Source organism: Haliotis rubra, unplaced genomic scaffold, assembly GCF_003918875.1.
Source record: "Haliotis rubra isolate DU_JTF1 unplaced genomic scaffold, ASM391887v1 Scf539, whole genome shotgun sequence".
Taxonomy (NCBI): domain Eukaryota; kingdom Metazoa; phylum Mollusca; class Gastropoda; order Lepetellida; family Haliotidae; genus Haliotis; species Haliotis rubra.
The window spans coordinates 629,207-645,184 of NW_025767234.1; the positions used below are offsets into that span (position 1 = coordinate 629,207).

The 15,978-nt window shown below is 41.1% G+C and overlaps 1 protein-coding gene across 1 annotated transcript; it reads right to left on the bottom strand.

Annotated features, from left to right (window-relative positions):
* Positions 1-4,039: 4,039 nt before the first annotated feature.
* Positions 4,040-7,406, bottom strand: LOC124253311. The gene is made up of 3 exons (XM_046687059.1): positions 6,336-7,406; positions 5,983-6,056; positions 4,040-4,146 (listed from the first exon to the last, which is right to left on the bottom strand). The coding sequence occupies exons 1-3, from the start codon at positions 6,599-6,601 to the stop codon at positions 4,040-4,042; spliced, it is 447 nt and encodes a 148-aa protein (XP_046543015.1). The 5' UTR covers positions 6,602-7,406.
* Positions 7,407-15,978: the final 8,572 nt, after the last annotated feature.

Sequence of the window (15,978 nt, forward strand, 5' to 3'; positions counted from 1 at the left end):
ATACATAGGTGACGTTGGCAACACTTTGAAGTATATCGCACTGTTTGTTGTATACAGGGGACTCTGATTAGACCATGAAATATAACGTAGTGGTTGTTGTATACATAGGTGACGTTGGCAACACTTTGAAGTATATCGCACTGTTTGTTGTATACAGGGGGCTCTGATTAGACCATGAAATATAACGTAGTGGTTGTTGCACTATATCGGGCGTTCAGGATGCCTTGGTCAAAGCTTTCGATATATCGTGCAGTATTAAACGGCGATATTTACCTTCGACATTACTGCTAATTGAAGCGGTTAAAGCACTGTCATACGGATACGTACAACTGGGTTGTAAGTTGTACATTTTGTGCATCAATGCAACTCATGCGTTGATCAGAAAGTTCTCCAAGAACTGTCAATGCGAGGAGGAATGAGGACGTCCGTGGGATATCCTTACAAATAACGTCAGTTTATGATGAATGAGGATTGATCAAGCGGTTGAAGATGCTTCGGGAAGAATGCATGGAAGACAAAGCTCATGCTCTATGATAAACACCATAGACTATTTATTTTTAACATTGAATAAATACAAGAGATATGTTTAAAAAGGTAAAGTTGTTAATATCAGTAAAATACAGAAGTAAAGTAAGTAAGTAAATAAAATAAGTAACTAAGTAAAATACACAGAAATAATGAGTATTATTTTTATCTGGTACAAGATGCGGCATCATGTTGATGATTTGGGTCATAAATAATAATAACAATAATAATAATATGGATTCTTATATTGTGCTAAACTCCACACCAAAGTGTGCTCAAAGCGCTAAAACATAGCGTAAAGTTCGTAAATAATTATAATAATTGAGCAGAGTTCTAATCAAAGTTGCTGTGATAAAGATTAATCGTATTTCATGTATAATAGATATACACTTCACAGAAAGGGTGAACTTCATTTGTAATTACGACTGAAAAAAACATTGGGAGATATATATAGGAATCAGTCAAAGTTGATATTATAATAATGAAAGTATTTAGAGTGCATCACCACGTGCACTTCCTTATGACTATAGTTGTTTGTACAGTAACGCTCTTTAAAGATAATCGGTGTATGACGTGAAAAAATATGCCTGTGTACGATTTTCATTTTCAAAAAAAAAAAAAACTGCTAGAAAGAAACAAACACTAACAACTGTGTGATGCAAGGCGATTGGTCAAAATTAATGGTCTACAGTGATTTATGGACCTTGACAGCAGTCAAAATCAAGAATGACACATCATGCACGTGTATGGGGCTATTGCGTTGTGCACGTGCATCACATGCTTTGTGTTTAGGGTGGTGATAAAGAGAAATGGTGGTCCGTTCGTAAGTTGTCTACCGTAACAGTTTGTTAACGCTTATAATTCCTGTCCAATTCAAAGCTCAGGTTCCCCAACTTTTTTTAAGAGTAAATGTTACACGCTTAAGTGATATTGTCACTGAGAAGCCCTGCAAACCATGTATAAGTTCATACTAATGAATGAAATGTCATCTGTAATTAGTAAGCATTGGCCGCATCTCTCAGAATCGTCTTATCTGTCACAGTGCTGACAGAACTTGTGAATAACATTAAGATATCACAACGGGTTACTGGATTAAAAATAAGGAACAAAACACACCAAAATCACATACATTTGCTGTAACCAACGTTTTCGGTCACTTATTGAAGTCAATGCAAAGATCGAAGTCCCATGAGGTTCCAGGTAAATCATATGTCCACATGCTCTATACAGAGGGGACTATACTCAGTGTAGCATGGGGTCATGCATGTTGTCTGTATAGGGGACACTGATCACAAGATGCACTATAACGCTATCTATGTTGAATTGTATATTGAGAAGGGGACTATACTCAGTGTAGCATGTGGTCATGCATGTTGTCTGTATAGGGGACACTGATCACAGGATGCACTATAACGCTATCTATGTTGAATTGTATATGGAGAAGGGGACTATACTCAGTGTAGCATGTGGTCATGCATGTTGTCTGTATAGGGGACACTGATCACAAGATGCACTATAACGCTATCTATGTTGAATTGTATATTGAGAAGGGGACTATACTCAGTGTAGCATGTGGTCATGCATGTTGTCTGTATAGGGGACACTGATCACAGGATGCACTATAACGCTATCTATGTTGAATTGTATATGGAGTAGGCTCTGATTATACCGTGTTGCATGAATCCAATAAAGCGTCACTTAAATCATATGTCTATATCTGAGTCGAAGGTAACCAGTACTGTTTACTGGTCCGTCTGGCTAAATACAAATAATGTGTTCCCACTGTCCCTTTGGTCCCAGTACAGGACCCAGTTCCTCCCGCATTGTTTGATAGACCATGCACGATAGTACACAAAACATTGTCTTATGAAGTGTTGTCCAGTGCTAGACATGAAAGGATTCTTGGGGTTTACGCACGATTACCCATTTAGCTGGTCCCTTTGTCTTATACATGAGACGGGTAGATCAAAGGAAAGAAATATTTTATCAGATACTTAGTGAACGAACTGACCAATGATATACCTAAATCTTGAGTTCATCTTCTTGGCAGAAGTCTGTTTGATTCATATAACACACGCGCGCACGAACAGACGCTCACTGTGCTCAACAGTTTGGACAAAGGATTTCTTTATCGACTTCTTTATCGACCTCTAGTATCCACTGCGCTGGTGTGTCGACTGGGTGAACAGTCAATCTTTGGGAAAACTTATATGCTTGAACATTGTGCAGTGTACACCATTCCAGGGTATGACGACACATCATCAATCAAGTCAATCAGTCTGGAAACCTAATCTCCGCGGTGGGATCACACAACACGCATCGAGCACTGGAGCACCAATTTATAGGTAAAAATAGGTACCGTAATGTTTTCCATTATTTTCGACATCGACACTCTTAAACATATTCAAACACGGCAACCGTGTTGTTCTTCATGGCGACATATATACAGTCATACTTATCAAAGCAAACAGCAACAGGACCACAAAAGCTATCCACATCGGACCATATTTGATCTTGCTTAGAACCATCATTGCCAATGTTTGTCACTTTGTTCAGCGTATAGTCCGTAAAGAAAATGTCTCCCTTTGAATTGACAGCCACACCTCGGGTACACTGAGCCTCTCTGCACTGAAATATACACTCGCCAGCCAGGGAGACTTTGGTGATTGTGCTGTTACTGACATCACCTACAACAACGTTACCATCTCGCGAGAAGGAAATATACCGATCAATGTACACACCTTTTTTTACATCGACTTCCTTGTTGATCTATAGTTTCCACTGCACTGGTCTATCGTTTGAAGCAACAGTCGATCCTTGCCAAACTAACAAGCTGTTGGCCCATTGTGCAATATGGAACCCCGCAAGGGTGTGACGACACATGATCAATCAAGTCAATAAGACTGGAAACACGATACTACGGGTGAGGTATCAGACGCCGCGCATTGGACTCTGGAGGCCAATTTATCCTTCCTTGTTAGACAATATAAAGGCACTGTAATGTTTTCCATTATTTTCGACGTCTTTAAAGTTCTCTTAAACATATTCAAACACGGCAATCGTGTTGTTCTTCATGGCGACATATATACAGTCATACTGATCACAGCAAAGAGCAACAGGACCACGAGTGCTATTCACATCGACCATATTTGATCTTGCTTAGCACCATCATTGCCAATGTGTGTCACTTTGTTCAGCGAATAATCCGCTGGAGCTTTGAATAACATATTTGACGGATCTGGAATAGTTATAAGAAGTGTTAATTTGTCACGCAACTTGAAATCTAAAATGTCAACTGTGGATTGCGCGCATGCTTCGATTCTGTTTGATCCGAGATAGGTTGTTCCAAAATATTTCTTATCAGTGGAAAACTCTTTACATTTCTGAAGTTCTAGCTCTACCGCCAGTACAGAAACCAGCATCTTGTGCGGAACAGTCACAATGACGTCATGACATTCTATTTTAGCCAGTCCCACATGGTTTTCCAGATAGAGTTATGCTTTCGGTCATAGATTCAAAGTGATCCCGAGAAAAACCGGATACCCTTCACTGTCATGTTTTGTGGTATCTGTTCCAATGGCCTGCTGCGGAGACACATTGTATTGTGTTTTGCGTATTTACCTGCAAGTAAAAAGGAGAGGACAAGTTTCTGTTAAAGTTGATGAGTCCTGTTTGACAGCTTGTACGTGAACCAAGCATTTGGTCGTCACACTAAAATGCTCGCGTCAATCTTAGCCTGTCAAGGATAAATCCAACACTTTTTGTACGCCCCTTAACGTATCCACAGATCATATGTTTCCAACCGATCTACGGGTACATAATTATACCAGGCACATAAAGAAACTGTGCATACAAAAATTTAAATCTAAATTTATCAAACCTGTGTAGACACATAAGGATTTAAACTCAGAGATTTGTGACATGTATCCAACATGCATGCACGTGCCACGTTCCGTGACGTCAGTGGGTTCGTCCTTGAGACGTGCAATACGTTGTTGCACGTGTGCATTCCGGGAAAGAGAAACAGAGCAAATGAATGCCACTCAATACTGTCACTTTGGAAAGTTTCAACCCCTGCCCTTGCGATCGTTCAAGAACTAAAAGCATAGCATGCCAAGGCTCACGTCTGCACAACGTCATGAGGCCATTGGGATGGTCCGTGGGGGAATGTCTCAACGACAAGTGGTTGCACATTTCCACTGCCACCGGAACACCATTTCTGCACTGGTGAGACGCTACCAGAACACAAATGACGTCATCGATCGGCCACGTTATGGACGTCCACGCGTAACAACGCCAAGACAGGACAGATGGATAAGGGTGACCCATCTTCGCCACAGGTTTCAGACTGCAGTGATGACTGCCCGAACCATCCCAGGACTTCGCCGTATCCACCCCAACACAGTTCGACAACGTTTACGTCATCACGGGATCAGACCACGACGTCCCGCCATACGGCCTATCCTGACACAACGTCATCGACAAGCTCGCCGAATGTGGTGCCGAAATCATGTCCGCAGACCCTTGTTTTGGTGGAGAAATGTTGTTTTCACAGATGAGTCCAGGTTTAACATTTCCCATAGTGATGGACGTCAACGTGCCTATAGACGCGTGGGAGAACGTTATGCACAGGCCTGTGTCTTGGAGAGGAATCGCTTTGGTGGTGGTTCCGTGATGATTTGGGGTGGAATAACAGCACGCCAAAGAACTCCTTTGGTGATTGTTCAGGGCAACTTAACTGGTGTGTGGGCTACAGGGATCAGATTCTTCGACCTGTGGCAATTCCTTCTGCAACGTCATGGCCCTGGGTTAACATTCCAACAGGACAATGCCCGCCCTCATACGGCAAGGGTTGCTATGGATTTCTTGCAACACCACAACGTTGACTTACTGCCTTGGCCTGCAAATTCACCGATCTCTCCCTCGATAGAGCATGTTTGGGACGAGATGGATCGACGTCTACGCCGTCTTCCCTCATCCGCCAGATAACGTCCTTGACCTTGCAACAGAACTTGAGAGAATCTGGCGTGACATCCCACAAGCCTTCCTTGCACGTTTGATAGGCTCTATGCGTCGTCGATGCACTGCTGTTCTCAATGCCGATGGTGGACATACCCGTTATTGAGCTTGTGACATGGTCGTTTGACCCCTGTCCCGCTTGTGGACTCGTGACGTCATTGTGATTGACTTTTCAATTGAAATTCTCCTGACTTGTTATGGTCTCATGATCCCTCCATTAAAGTTTATATGTACCTTTGACATTGTTATCGTACTTATCAACTGGGATAATATTTTGACAATGCACAGTTTCTTTATGTGGGTAGTATATAATCATTATATGCCTGGCTAGTTTAGTTTATCAGGAATATCAGGAATAAACGATGTATGATCTTTAATAAGGAATGATGATTTTATTTTTCACAATTCAGACAGGAGATAAATCAAAAAGCAAAGTACCTTTGTCACGTTGTCGTTTTTCTTTTAATACAGACTGCTCGCCAATGTTTACATCATCTGCCGTACCCGTTCCACTGAAACATATCAGACAATGTTGCACATCATCACATCATTAAGCTTCAGTATTGTGTTAGAAACACATGATAATAATCTTATTTCATCTATGCCAGATTCTTTTTTTCCATATATTTTAAGTATTGTGAAATGAAATGATGAATATCAAGGTCGATAATAGAGCCTATTTTCTAAAAGCTCATTAAATTATTATTATTAAATTTTGATACAAGGATGATATCTTCTTCTGTAGCTCTACTTTCGTACGTTTGCAACAGAAATGCAAAACTTTGTTTTACCTTTTCCACTTGTCCACCTCCCTTTTTCCTGTTTTAGAGATTCGTTCATTCAACAGTAAATTCAGAGTCTCATCTCTGTGTGATTCATTTTTCGCACTGAAGATGGAATCTATGTGAAGCATTAGCTTACGGTACATGTCCACAGGTGTAACATAGTGGGACGCCCTGCCAGTATCCTCATCAACAGTTACCAATGACCGATGGTCAGATAGAGCAGACATCATGATGAAGGCTTTGTGGATTTTCAAACATCTTTCTTCAGACATCAACAGATTACTACCAATACTATATGTTGATGTCTCTTCTTTCAATGTTGACAGTCTCCTGTTAAATGCTTTGGTTGTCTTAGTATCTTCGGACCTGATAACTCCGTAGATCACATCAAATGGTTCATCCGTGAAATATCGTGCATACGTCAATGCCTTGGCTACGGATTTGTTGTATTGTCTTTCTTCCTCTGAGTCATCTGTGCCCTCGATGTTAAAGGCTGAGATACTTCCATCACTGTCTTCGTTGTCCTCAATGAAGGTGAGCAGTGTTGGGGAATGGATTTCGATATCAACAGAGCGTCACAGATAACGGTATCGGGACGAGCGTCACAGTTCTTCAAGTTGCATATTGCAGCCATGGATCTGCCCACAACTGTTCTACCTGCTTTGTCGATGACCTCTCTCAGACGTGAGGTGAGGTTCCTAAACTTGCCTTCAGCTTCAAATGTTTTGAACATCACTGATGAGAATATTCCTTGAAGTAGTAAATATGTTATTCAAATCAGTTATAAATCTTGCATCATACAAGAAACGTATTAGAGCATTTGCGTCAAACATTACACCTTTAAATAACTGTAACGTCTGTCAGTCTCGTAATCATGTTTTTGAGGGTACATTTTGTGCAACGCTAAGAATGTAGAGACAATTATATGTGTAAAGTGAAATAAGATGAACTTTTCAGAACTATGACCTGCTTGTTCAAGTCTGTTCGTTTAAGAAATACTAGATTCTCTTTTCAAAGAAAAGTTGTCAATGTAATGTAAGAGGTAAACAATAAACGGTATAAGCAATGACAGTGTTTTCGAACCTATTGTAGAAACTGATTCTTTAATCTCCTCCAGTGAGTTTCCGCGTTCCATAACAGTCGGTGGAAATGATGATGCCGAAGTGTACGTGAGGTAGTGGAGGTCACCTGAAGTTGTAGGGTCTGTACGAAGAAACGAATTCTTTTTAATTTTAGCCTGCTGGGACATGAAACGCACATTCAATAAAAATAGCACATGCTGTCTGGTCTCCGGCCCGCACCTGAAAAAATCTAGACAAAGTATCGGAATGAGAAGTTTGATTCATATTTTCTGTAAAATGTTATGGCTATTTTTTGTTTACAGTCGCTTTGTGTGGCAGCTAGAAGATGTTCATATCTGAATTATTTGTTATTCATACATCGGTATTGTCATAGAAAACAACAAGCAGAAATAACCATGTGGTACTGGTGTGTGTGTAAGACATGCACATCGACTTCCATATGTACATGAATGGGCCGATATGGTCAAGTTTCCTAAACCGGGTACCAATACTATTTCAATGTGGTACATAAAGATATGCTCGTGGTGTTGTCTGAATCGTAAATTGACTTTGTGTTATTCATTTTAAAACGGTGTTGTGACTGTATTACGTTGTTTCTGTTAAGACTCAGTTGAGGACAGATACGTTGATCAAGACGGCAGTGGACGTTTCCATTGCAGCCAGACCATTCCCGTGTTGCCCCACCCAGTATTTCAAGATTACCAGTGGAGATCCGGGTTAGAATTGGTCTTCAGTAACCCATGCTTGTCGTAAGAGGCGACTAACAGGATCGGGTGGTCAGACTCACTGACTTGGTTGACGCATGTCATCGGTTCCCAATTGCGTAGATCGATGCGCATGATGGTGATTACTGGATTGTCTGTTCCAAACGCGTTCATTTACAGACCGCACTCATATGACTGGAATATTGTTGAGTGTGGTGTTAAACAAACAAGCAAACAAAGTGTTACAAACAGTTCAAGAAGCGAAACGTGTATCTGAAGGGTCATCTCTCATTGCAGTTTCTGTCATCTCATATTAATAGCAATGCCAACATTGTTTCGATCATCTTTTACAGCTTGAGTGCCCAGTCTGGGCCTATTTTGGAAGCTTGACTACTGTCATTCTATAAACATTACTTTATTGTTGTAACAGGTGTTTTTATTTTGAATGGCCATTTTGCATCTTTAGCGCTTGTCTTCCATTGTAATTCTTTTGCAGTACCGTGTATTGATATGTAAACAAATACATCTCTGCAAAAGTCACGCACAACCAAATATTAATTGCAATATGTCATTGATTTCGGACGTGATGTCGTTCATAGTTCATCCCAGCGAAGAGACCATCTTTTTGCGTAATATCAGCATAAAAATTTTTGCATGAGACGTTTCACATGCACATAAAGCACGCGAGGAAGATGGCGCCCTCATTAGAGATAAACAGATGTTTACTGTGAAGCAATATTGACGGCGATATTCAAATTGATATCTGAGGTAAAAGGAGGCCGAAATTGTCCAAAGGAATGAAATGGCAAATTATTGGCATAGAACCGGGATCTCTTGTCGGGCTATAGGCAGACAGTTGAATACCAGCCATACAACTGTTAGCAGACAGACGGCGACAGAGAAAATCAGATGCCAGGGAAGACAGGGCTCTTGTCAGGATGGCTGACTCAATCCGTTCATCAGCAGTGTTCAGTCACGGAACCAATGGCGGCTACACCAGAGAGTCTCCCCAAGAACTGAAACATGAGGTCATGGCGCCGTATTCACTGGTCCGACGAAAGTCGGTCATTGCTGCACGTCACTGATGGTCGTGCGATGGTATAGCGGTCACGAGGAACAGTTTACCGCCTGGGAAATATCCAGAAAGAAGTCAATTTTGGCTTAGGTAGCGTCAGGGAGTAGGGCTACTGATTGGGGTCTTTTTTGTCACTTTAAACTGAATTTGTTTGTTAATCATTCATGGGAATCTTGGGATAGCGGTACCAAAATGAAATCCTGAATCAACATGAGGTGCCTAATTTTGACAACCCTTCTTGCCAGTCGCCCAGTATGCATGGACGACAGTGCCCGACTCCGCTGCACACGCCTAGTTCACCAGCTCCTTCAAGACAATGCAATTGAAACGATGACATGGCCAGCTCGACGACCAGACCTGAATCCCCTGGAGCCTATGTGGGACATTACGGGGCGCAAGACAAACTGAGAGATCCTCCCATGAACAAGCTGCAAGATTTATCTCAGGATTTAGCGGAGGAGTGACGCACGATACCATATGAGGACATTCAGAAGATTCATCGAGAGCATGAGACGAAGTGTCAGAGACACCATTGCTGCCAGAGGGGGATACACAAGATACCGAAGAGACTTCACTTTGTAAAACTGTAATGTGTCTGATGTTTGTTTGTTGCAGACGAATTCTGTTGCCGCCGTGTTGAGCCTCTTTAGGACAATACTTTTGCGTCATTTGATTCAATGGGTTTTTATGGTCATTAAATGATGCCGCTCAAAACATCGTTGTATCAGCTTTTTAGCGTGAAATGTCCCATAAAATACTCAAGAAAGACAAAGTCTAGATAAAGAATCCATTGTAGAAACGCTGATTACTATTACATATTTCATAGTGAGCTCTATGTAACGCAACCTTTCTATACAGTGGACTGTGCATGACTTCTGCTGAGGTGTATAGTTCCTTTTGGGATTCATTTGTCATTTTGCTGCTAGTCTCCCATGATTCATTTGTCATTTTGCTGCTAGTCTCCCATGGTTCCTGAGACAATGATTCCTGAGTTGGGGAACTAAGATCAAAGTCAGATAGCTTGGCGAGGTTTAAACTTTCGTTTCACAGAGGAACACATGGCAACAGCCAGTTGGATGCCTATATTGTTAATATACATGTAAAGGTAGCTGTTTACACATTCCCTGTACAATAGCTAGCTAAATCTGTTTATACACTCAATACATTCTGTATGAGTACAACCTTTTACGCGTAACGTCTCTTGCATATAAACAACAAATTGAATAACAAGCTTTTTATTTGACATTTCCGGATCACCAGACTGCACCTTTAACTGCTTTCAAATTGCTTTGTCAAGTGTTTTTCTTCACTGTCCTCTTGACAATCAACACACATGTGGTTCATGAATATCTCAGGCGTATCATGTATGCAGGATCTTGTTTGAACAGTTGGTGCGTATTTCAGATGCATTGGAGGTGTAATTCTATTCAGATACACATTTTTATCCGGCGCGAGATTTTTATTTCCTATTGTTATTTAAAGTACCGTCCAAAAGAAAGTTATCAGTTTTAAAGTAACTGTGTACAAAACAATAATGTTGGTACAGGTTTGAACCCAAGCAAAAACGCAACAATGTTACAATAACAACGCAGCTGTTCGAAAACCTCGTACGAATCGTGAATTCTACAAAACGCGATAAACGTAATTGTGGGGAATTGGTGCAAATGCACGTGTATGATTGTGTCATAGATACTGATGTTGGACAGAGCAAGCATGTGGCTTAAACATGATTTCCGTTTGTAAAACAATTATCATAAATCTCATTTACGTCTTCGTTTCTATTTTGTGATCAAATGAAGAATTACTTTCTTTTGCCTAGTAGTTTATTTCGACATTTTATTTTCAGCGGGTTTTGTCAGACGTAGAATTACTACCAACTCAAAGCACAATCAAAGAGGTGACTTGTCATTTACTTTTCTTTCTTTCTATCTATCTATCTATCTATCAATCTACATGAAATGTGTGAAATGTAATTCAACATGATACTCATTATTCAATATTACTGAAGAATATAACATATAAATGAATCATGAGTATCGCAGAGTTCGGTAATGAATTATTGTCCACAGACGCCACACAGAAGAAACCAGGGTAAATACACATCTGGTAATGGATGCCACTGTCTCAAAGTATTTACATTGTAGGATGCTCCCGAACCTTCTGACACCATTCCTGTGGTACGACACGTTGGATACAATTGTTCTCATTTATACGGTAGGACTCTGGACCATCACTGTCGAAGAACGCAACTCCTCTGAAGGAAGGCACATATATCTCAAGAACATAGATGTCTTCATGACGTTTCACTTTATGGAACGTAAACTTCAGTGATTGTGTGATCACATCTCTGCTAACAGTGGCAAACTCCGGGGTAAGAAACAAAATCTTCGAAGCAATTTGGTCCAGTATATCTGACTTGAGAGTCTCATGAAGCTCCTTCTTCAGTTCAAATCCTTCAATGGATACCTTTCTTGAGTTGTAGGTGCGCCTTGTTCGATCTTGTTCAGCAATTCCTAGGAAATAATACCCGCCTCCTTTCTGGTTTGCAAAGGATGAAATGTATTCCCTCAGACGAAGTTTGTCCATGATGTAGGGTGCCCAATCAGTCCTGGCCACCTGGTCGGCATGTGGGAAGGATTTTAGTTGCACGTTGCTGGCCTCTTGCAGCCCATGAAGTGACTTCTTCTCATACTCTCCACCTGATCTGTCTTTACTCAGGATGTAACGCATGTTCAACACTGTGGGTCTAGCAAGGCCTTTGTTGAGGTTGATGTGTGTGTTGTAGTTTACGGTAGATATAGTTGATGAAGAGTTGCATGTGATCGAGAGGCAGTTTGGTTCTCCTTTCAGCCAATTTCTGGAGTAACTATCATGGAATAAGACGCCATCCTCAATTAGTTCATTTAGCCTATCATCAATCAGTTCGTCAACTAGTGCAAGAGACGTGTCGCTGTCATCCATATGTGTAAAATATATCAGCAAGATGCCACCGTTTGAGTTTCTCAGTGCACAAATATGTTCAAAAATACGCTCTTTTTCCTTGTTTTTTCTTTCAGTCTTTTCTTGTTTTTCTTTCTTTTCCTGCTCTTTGTCCAGTTTTCTGTTCTTGGACGAGCTTGCCTTTGTTCCATTGGAATCTTTATCCGTTGGCGGACAGATGCTTCTGATGTCAACATGCATCGATAGGACACGCTGTGAGGTCTCCATACCACTTACAACGGTCTTGCATTTTGAACAGTCTGAAAAACCACATCTAGAGTTTAGCTCGACTCGGTCACCTGAACTTTCCTCAAATGGTCTTCAAACTTAAATATATTATCCTTCATATGTGCTTCTCGAGAACAGATAGTGTGTTTTCAAGTTTAATCAGCAATAACAATACATGTATGTGTACATTTCACTAGCCACTCGTTATTAAAAGGTTCACCTTCATCCCGGTCCATTCCCATAGACTTATGTCCGGTATCATAGCCCAGTCATTGAAGCCGCTCCCCCAACGATGAATACCATTTCTGGAGTGAGTTTACATTTCTGCCGCACTCAGCAATATTCCAGGAATATTGCTTGCGGCGTAAAAAATAAACTCATATTGAAATTTAGCCGTCACCCATTGCACAGAAATATGCAATGTTGAAATTGAGCGGCAATTGGAAGGAATAAATATAATCGACGAGATAAAGGAAGATAAGATGATGCAGTGCCCCTTTCAACTCTGCGGCTAGTGAATATAGAACTTTTGGAGGGGTGACATGGAAGGAAGTCTTTCACTTTTAGAGATTCCATTCTTATATTTACCTTTATCATTTGGTCCGTGAACACTGTCCATGGGGGTAAAAGACGCTTGACCTTCATCACGATGTTTCTCATCACCACCCTCATGTTTCTTCTTGGTTCCACGTTCAGAGGAACGGCTCATAGTGACAGCATACACGTATGATTGAGTATGTCGGATGCACTGTTCTAAGCACCTGTCAGTCAGTTGCACTACAGTCTAGTCTCTACAGCTGACGATGAATTGAATTTTTCAAACACCGGGGAGTTGTCAAATACAGAGGAGTTGATCAGTGTGCTTTCCAGACTGGTTCCTGTTTGTGTTGTATTCAGTGATAGCTGTTAACTCAACTCTATCATGACGATATGGTATAATATTACCTGGGTGCAGTGTTTATAGGTCACAATTGAGTTTCGTTGCAAAAACGAGGATCCCAATACCTGTATTTAAAAACTTGAGTAATTAAGTCTTTTATGATCAGGCGCTTTTATCTCCAACGAACATATTCATGACGTTATCCATTATCTCGCCTGAAATAGTATCTAAATTGTTAAACGCTTTGTAGAATCACAGACCGCGTGTCTTGTCCGTGTTTGCGCATTACGTATTTCGTTCCACTCTGTAAGTGACGCTATTGAGTGCATTCAACTTCAAAAACCAGTTTATGTGAATCTTCACACCAGTGTACAGGTGACCCTAGTTGCCTGGGGTGTCGTAAATTCACTATATGTACGTTTGCTTTGGAAGGGAAACTAGTGGGTTCGAATCCCAATTTCGACCAGATTAATTGTTTTGTTCCGAAGGCGCCAGATCCGTGGTGGGGCTTACCAAGGAAGCTAAGAATACATCTATGGCTTTTCACCCAAGCTTACATACTGCGATACAGTTGTTGTTGGTTCTCAGTGTGGCGTTAAACCAAACTCTCACTCACTCATCGGGTCCAGATTTAACATCGTGGTGAAAGAGTGTGTGTATCTAGGCATAACAACGCTTGAGACTAATGTACGTGGAATGAACACTCAAGTTGACAAGAGATGGTGACTCTAAATCCATTGATTAACGGACATATTATTTTTTTTTTCCAGGGGTGTCGTTTGTCTCAAAATGCAATGGTAATGTTCATGCTATTCAGCTACTGTCCTCGGATGATTTGAATAAACTAGTCAAACCAAAGTCTGTGTCCCAAGCCTGTAAATAAATATCACGTTTCATGCACTGATATGTACAAATCAATCGGTTTTATTTTAAAACTGGATTTGTTCAGAATTTGCAGAATCGACCAATTTATGAGGACAAAGACAACAGAAGGAATGGTGTTTTAAATTACATCAAGCAAAAATATATCCATATGAAACATTTCCGAATCCCTAAGAAGTGTAACCTACTGATATTAACTAACATTATTCTCCATGTAAATAGAGTATGCATTGTAATGTGCAAAGCGCCCAACTTGGCCAGGAGATTATCATCTTGGAGGGCAGTCGGATGGCCTAGTGGTTAAAGCGTTTGCTCGTCATGCCGACCCGCGTTCGATTCCCCATTTGGGTACATTGTGTGAAGCCCATCTCTGGTATCCCCCGCCGTCATATTGCTGGATTATTGCTAAATGCGGCGTGAAACTAAACTCACTCACGCACTCATTACACTGGAATACATTGCTCGATGAAAATCCCTCGTGTGATGACATTTGTGGAAAGTCGCAAAATGTTCAGATATTGGAATGTTTTCCAAACCACTAACCCAAGGAACTCCACGGACTCGGCATACAATATACACCTTTACATTCCTCTTCTAATTTTGTATCTACACATGTTGTATCTACTGGATGATAAACCACGTATCAGATGGTTGAACCATGACCTTAGGATGACACAATGGAGAGATGGGATTGTTCCCAGTACCCCTTGAACTCAGCAAGTAATTAATTATGTCGTTCCGCTGTGTAGTCAGATGGGATTGTAGCCTGATGTGAGTGTTCAAGCATTACACAATGTATTGCCTGAAAACATTAATAACATACCTCAGCCAGATCTCGACGGGGCGGTGGGGTAGCCTTGCGCTTAAAACATTTGCACAGACCTGGGTTTTATTCCCCACATGGGTACAATATGTGTTCTGGTGTCCCCCGCCGTGATATTGCTGGAATATTGCTCAGGCACTCAAAACCGCTCAAACTGCAAATTACCATCTCAGCAAAATAGGCAAAATCCGCAAGTACATTGATACGGACACATGCAAAACTCTCATGAATTCCTTTGTCACATCAAGATTAGATTATGGTAACTCCCTTTTGTCCGGATCAACTGTCATCTCGCACCTTCAACGAATCCAGAACAAAGCAGCGCGAATAATCACCCGTACTCGCCCAACTGAACACATCTCACCCATCCTAAGGCAACTCCACTGGCTTCCTTTAAAGCATCGTATCATATTCAAACGTCTTCTTTTCACGTACTCCACACTAAATGTGGACTCCTCACCACAGTATCTCAAAGACCTTCTTAATCTGTACCAGCCCGCAAGAACTCTCAGATCCTCAACCAAGCAGCAACTTTCCATCCCATCAACGTCTACTCAACTCACTGAAAATGCCTTCTCTGTATATGCTCCTCGACTCTGGAACTCCATCCCAATGGACTTCAACTCTGTGGACTCTGTTTCAATCCTCCAAGAAGTCTCTAAAAACATTTTTGTTTAGCCATTAACTCTTTTCCACTGCTTTCCTCAAAACTATAGCAGGCCTAGCTTGGAAATTAGGCGCTATACAAGTGAATTATTTTATAATATTGCTAAAGGCGGTGTAAAATCCAACTCACTCGCTCATATCCTGAAGGTAATGCATCGTTGTATTTTGATATCATATATACTCTATGAAAACAAAGCAGCAATTATAGGTATGATTAATGCACCTAAGCCCACAAAGCTGCCGGGCGTCTGATCGTTTGCCTACGTTCGGACTGGCACAGAGACATCTTTCCGTTTGAATCGGTGATTAGTGAGACGTGTCAGGAATCTT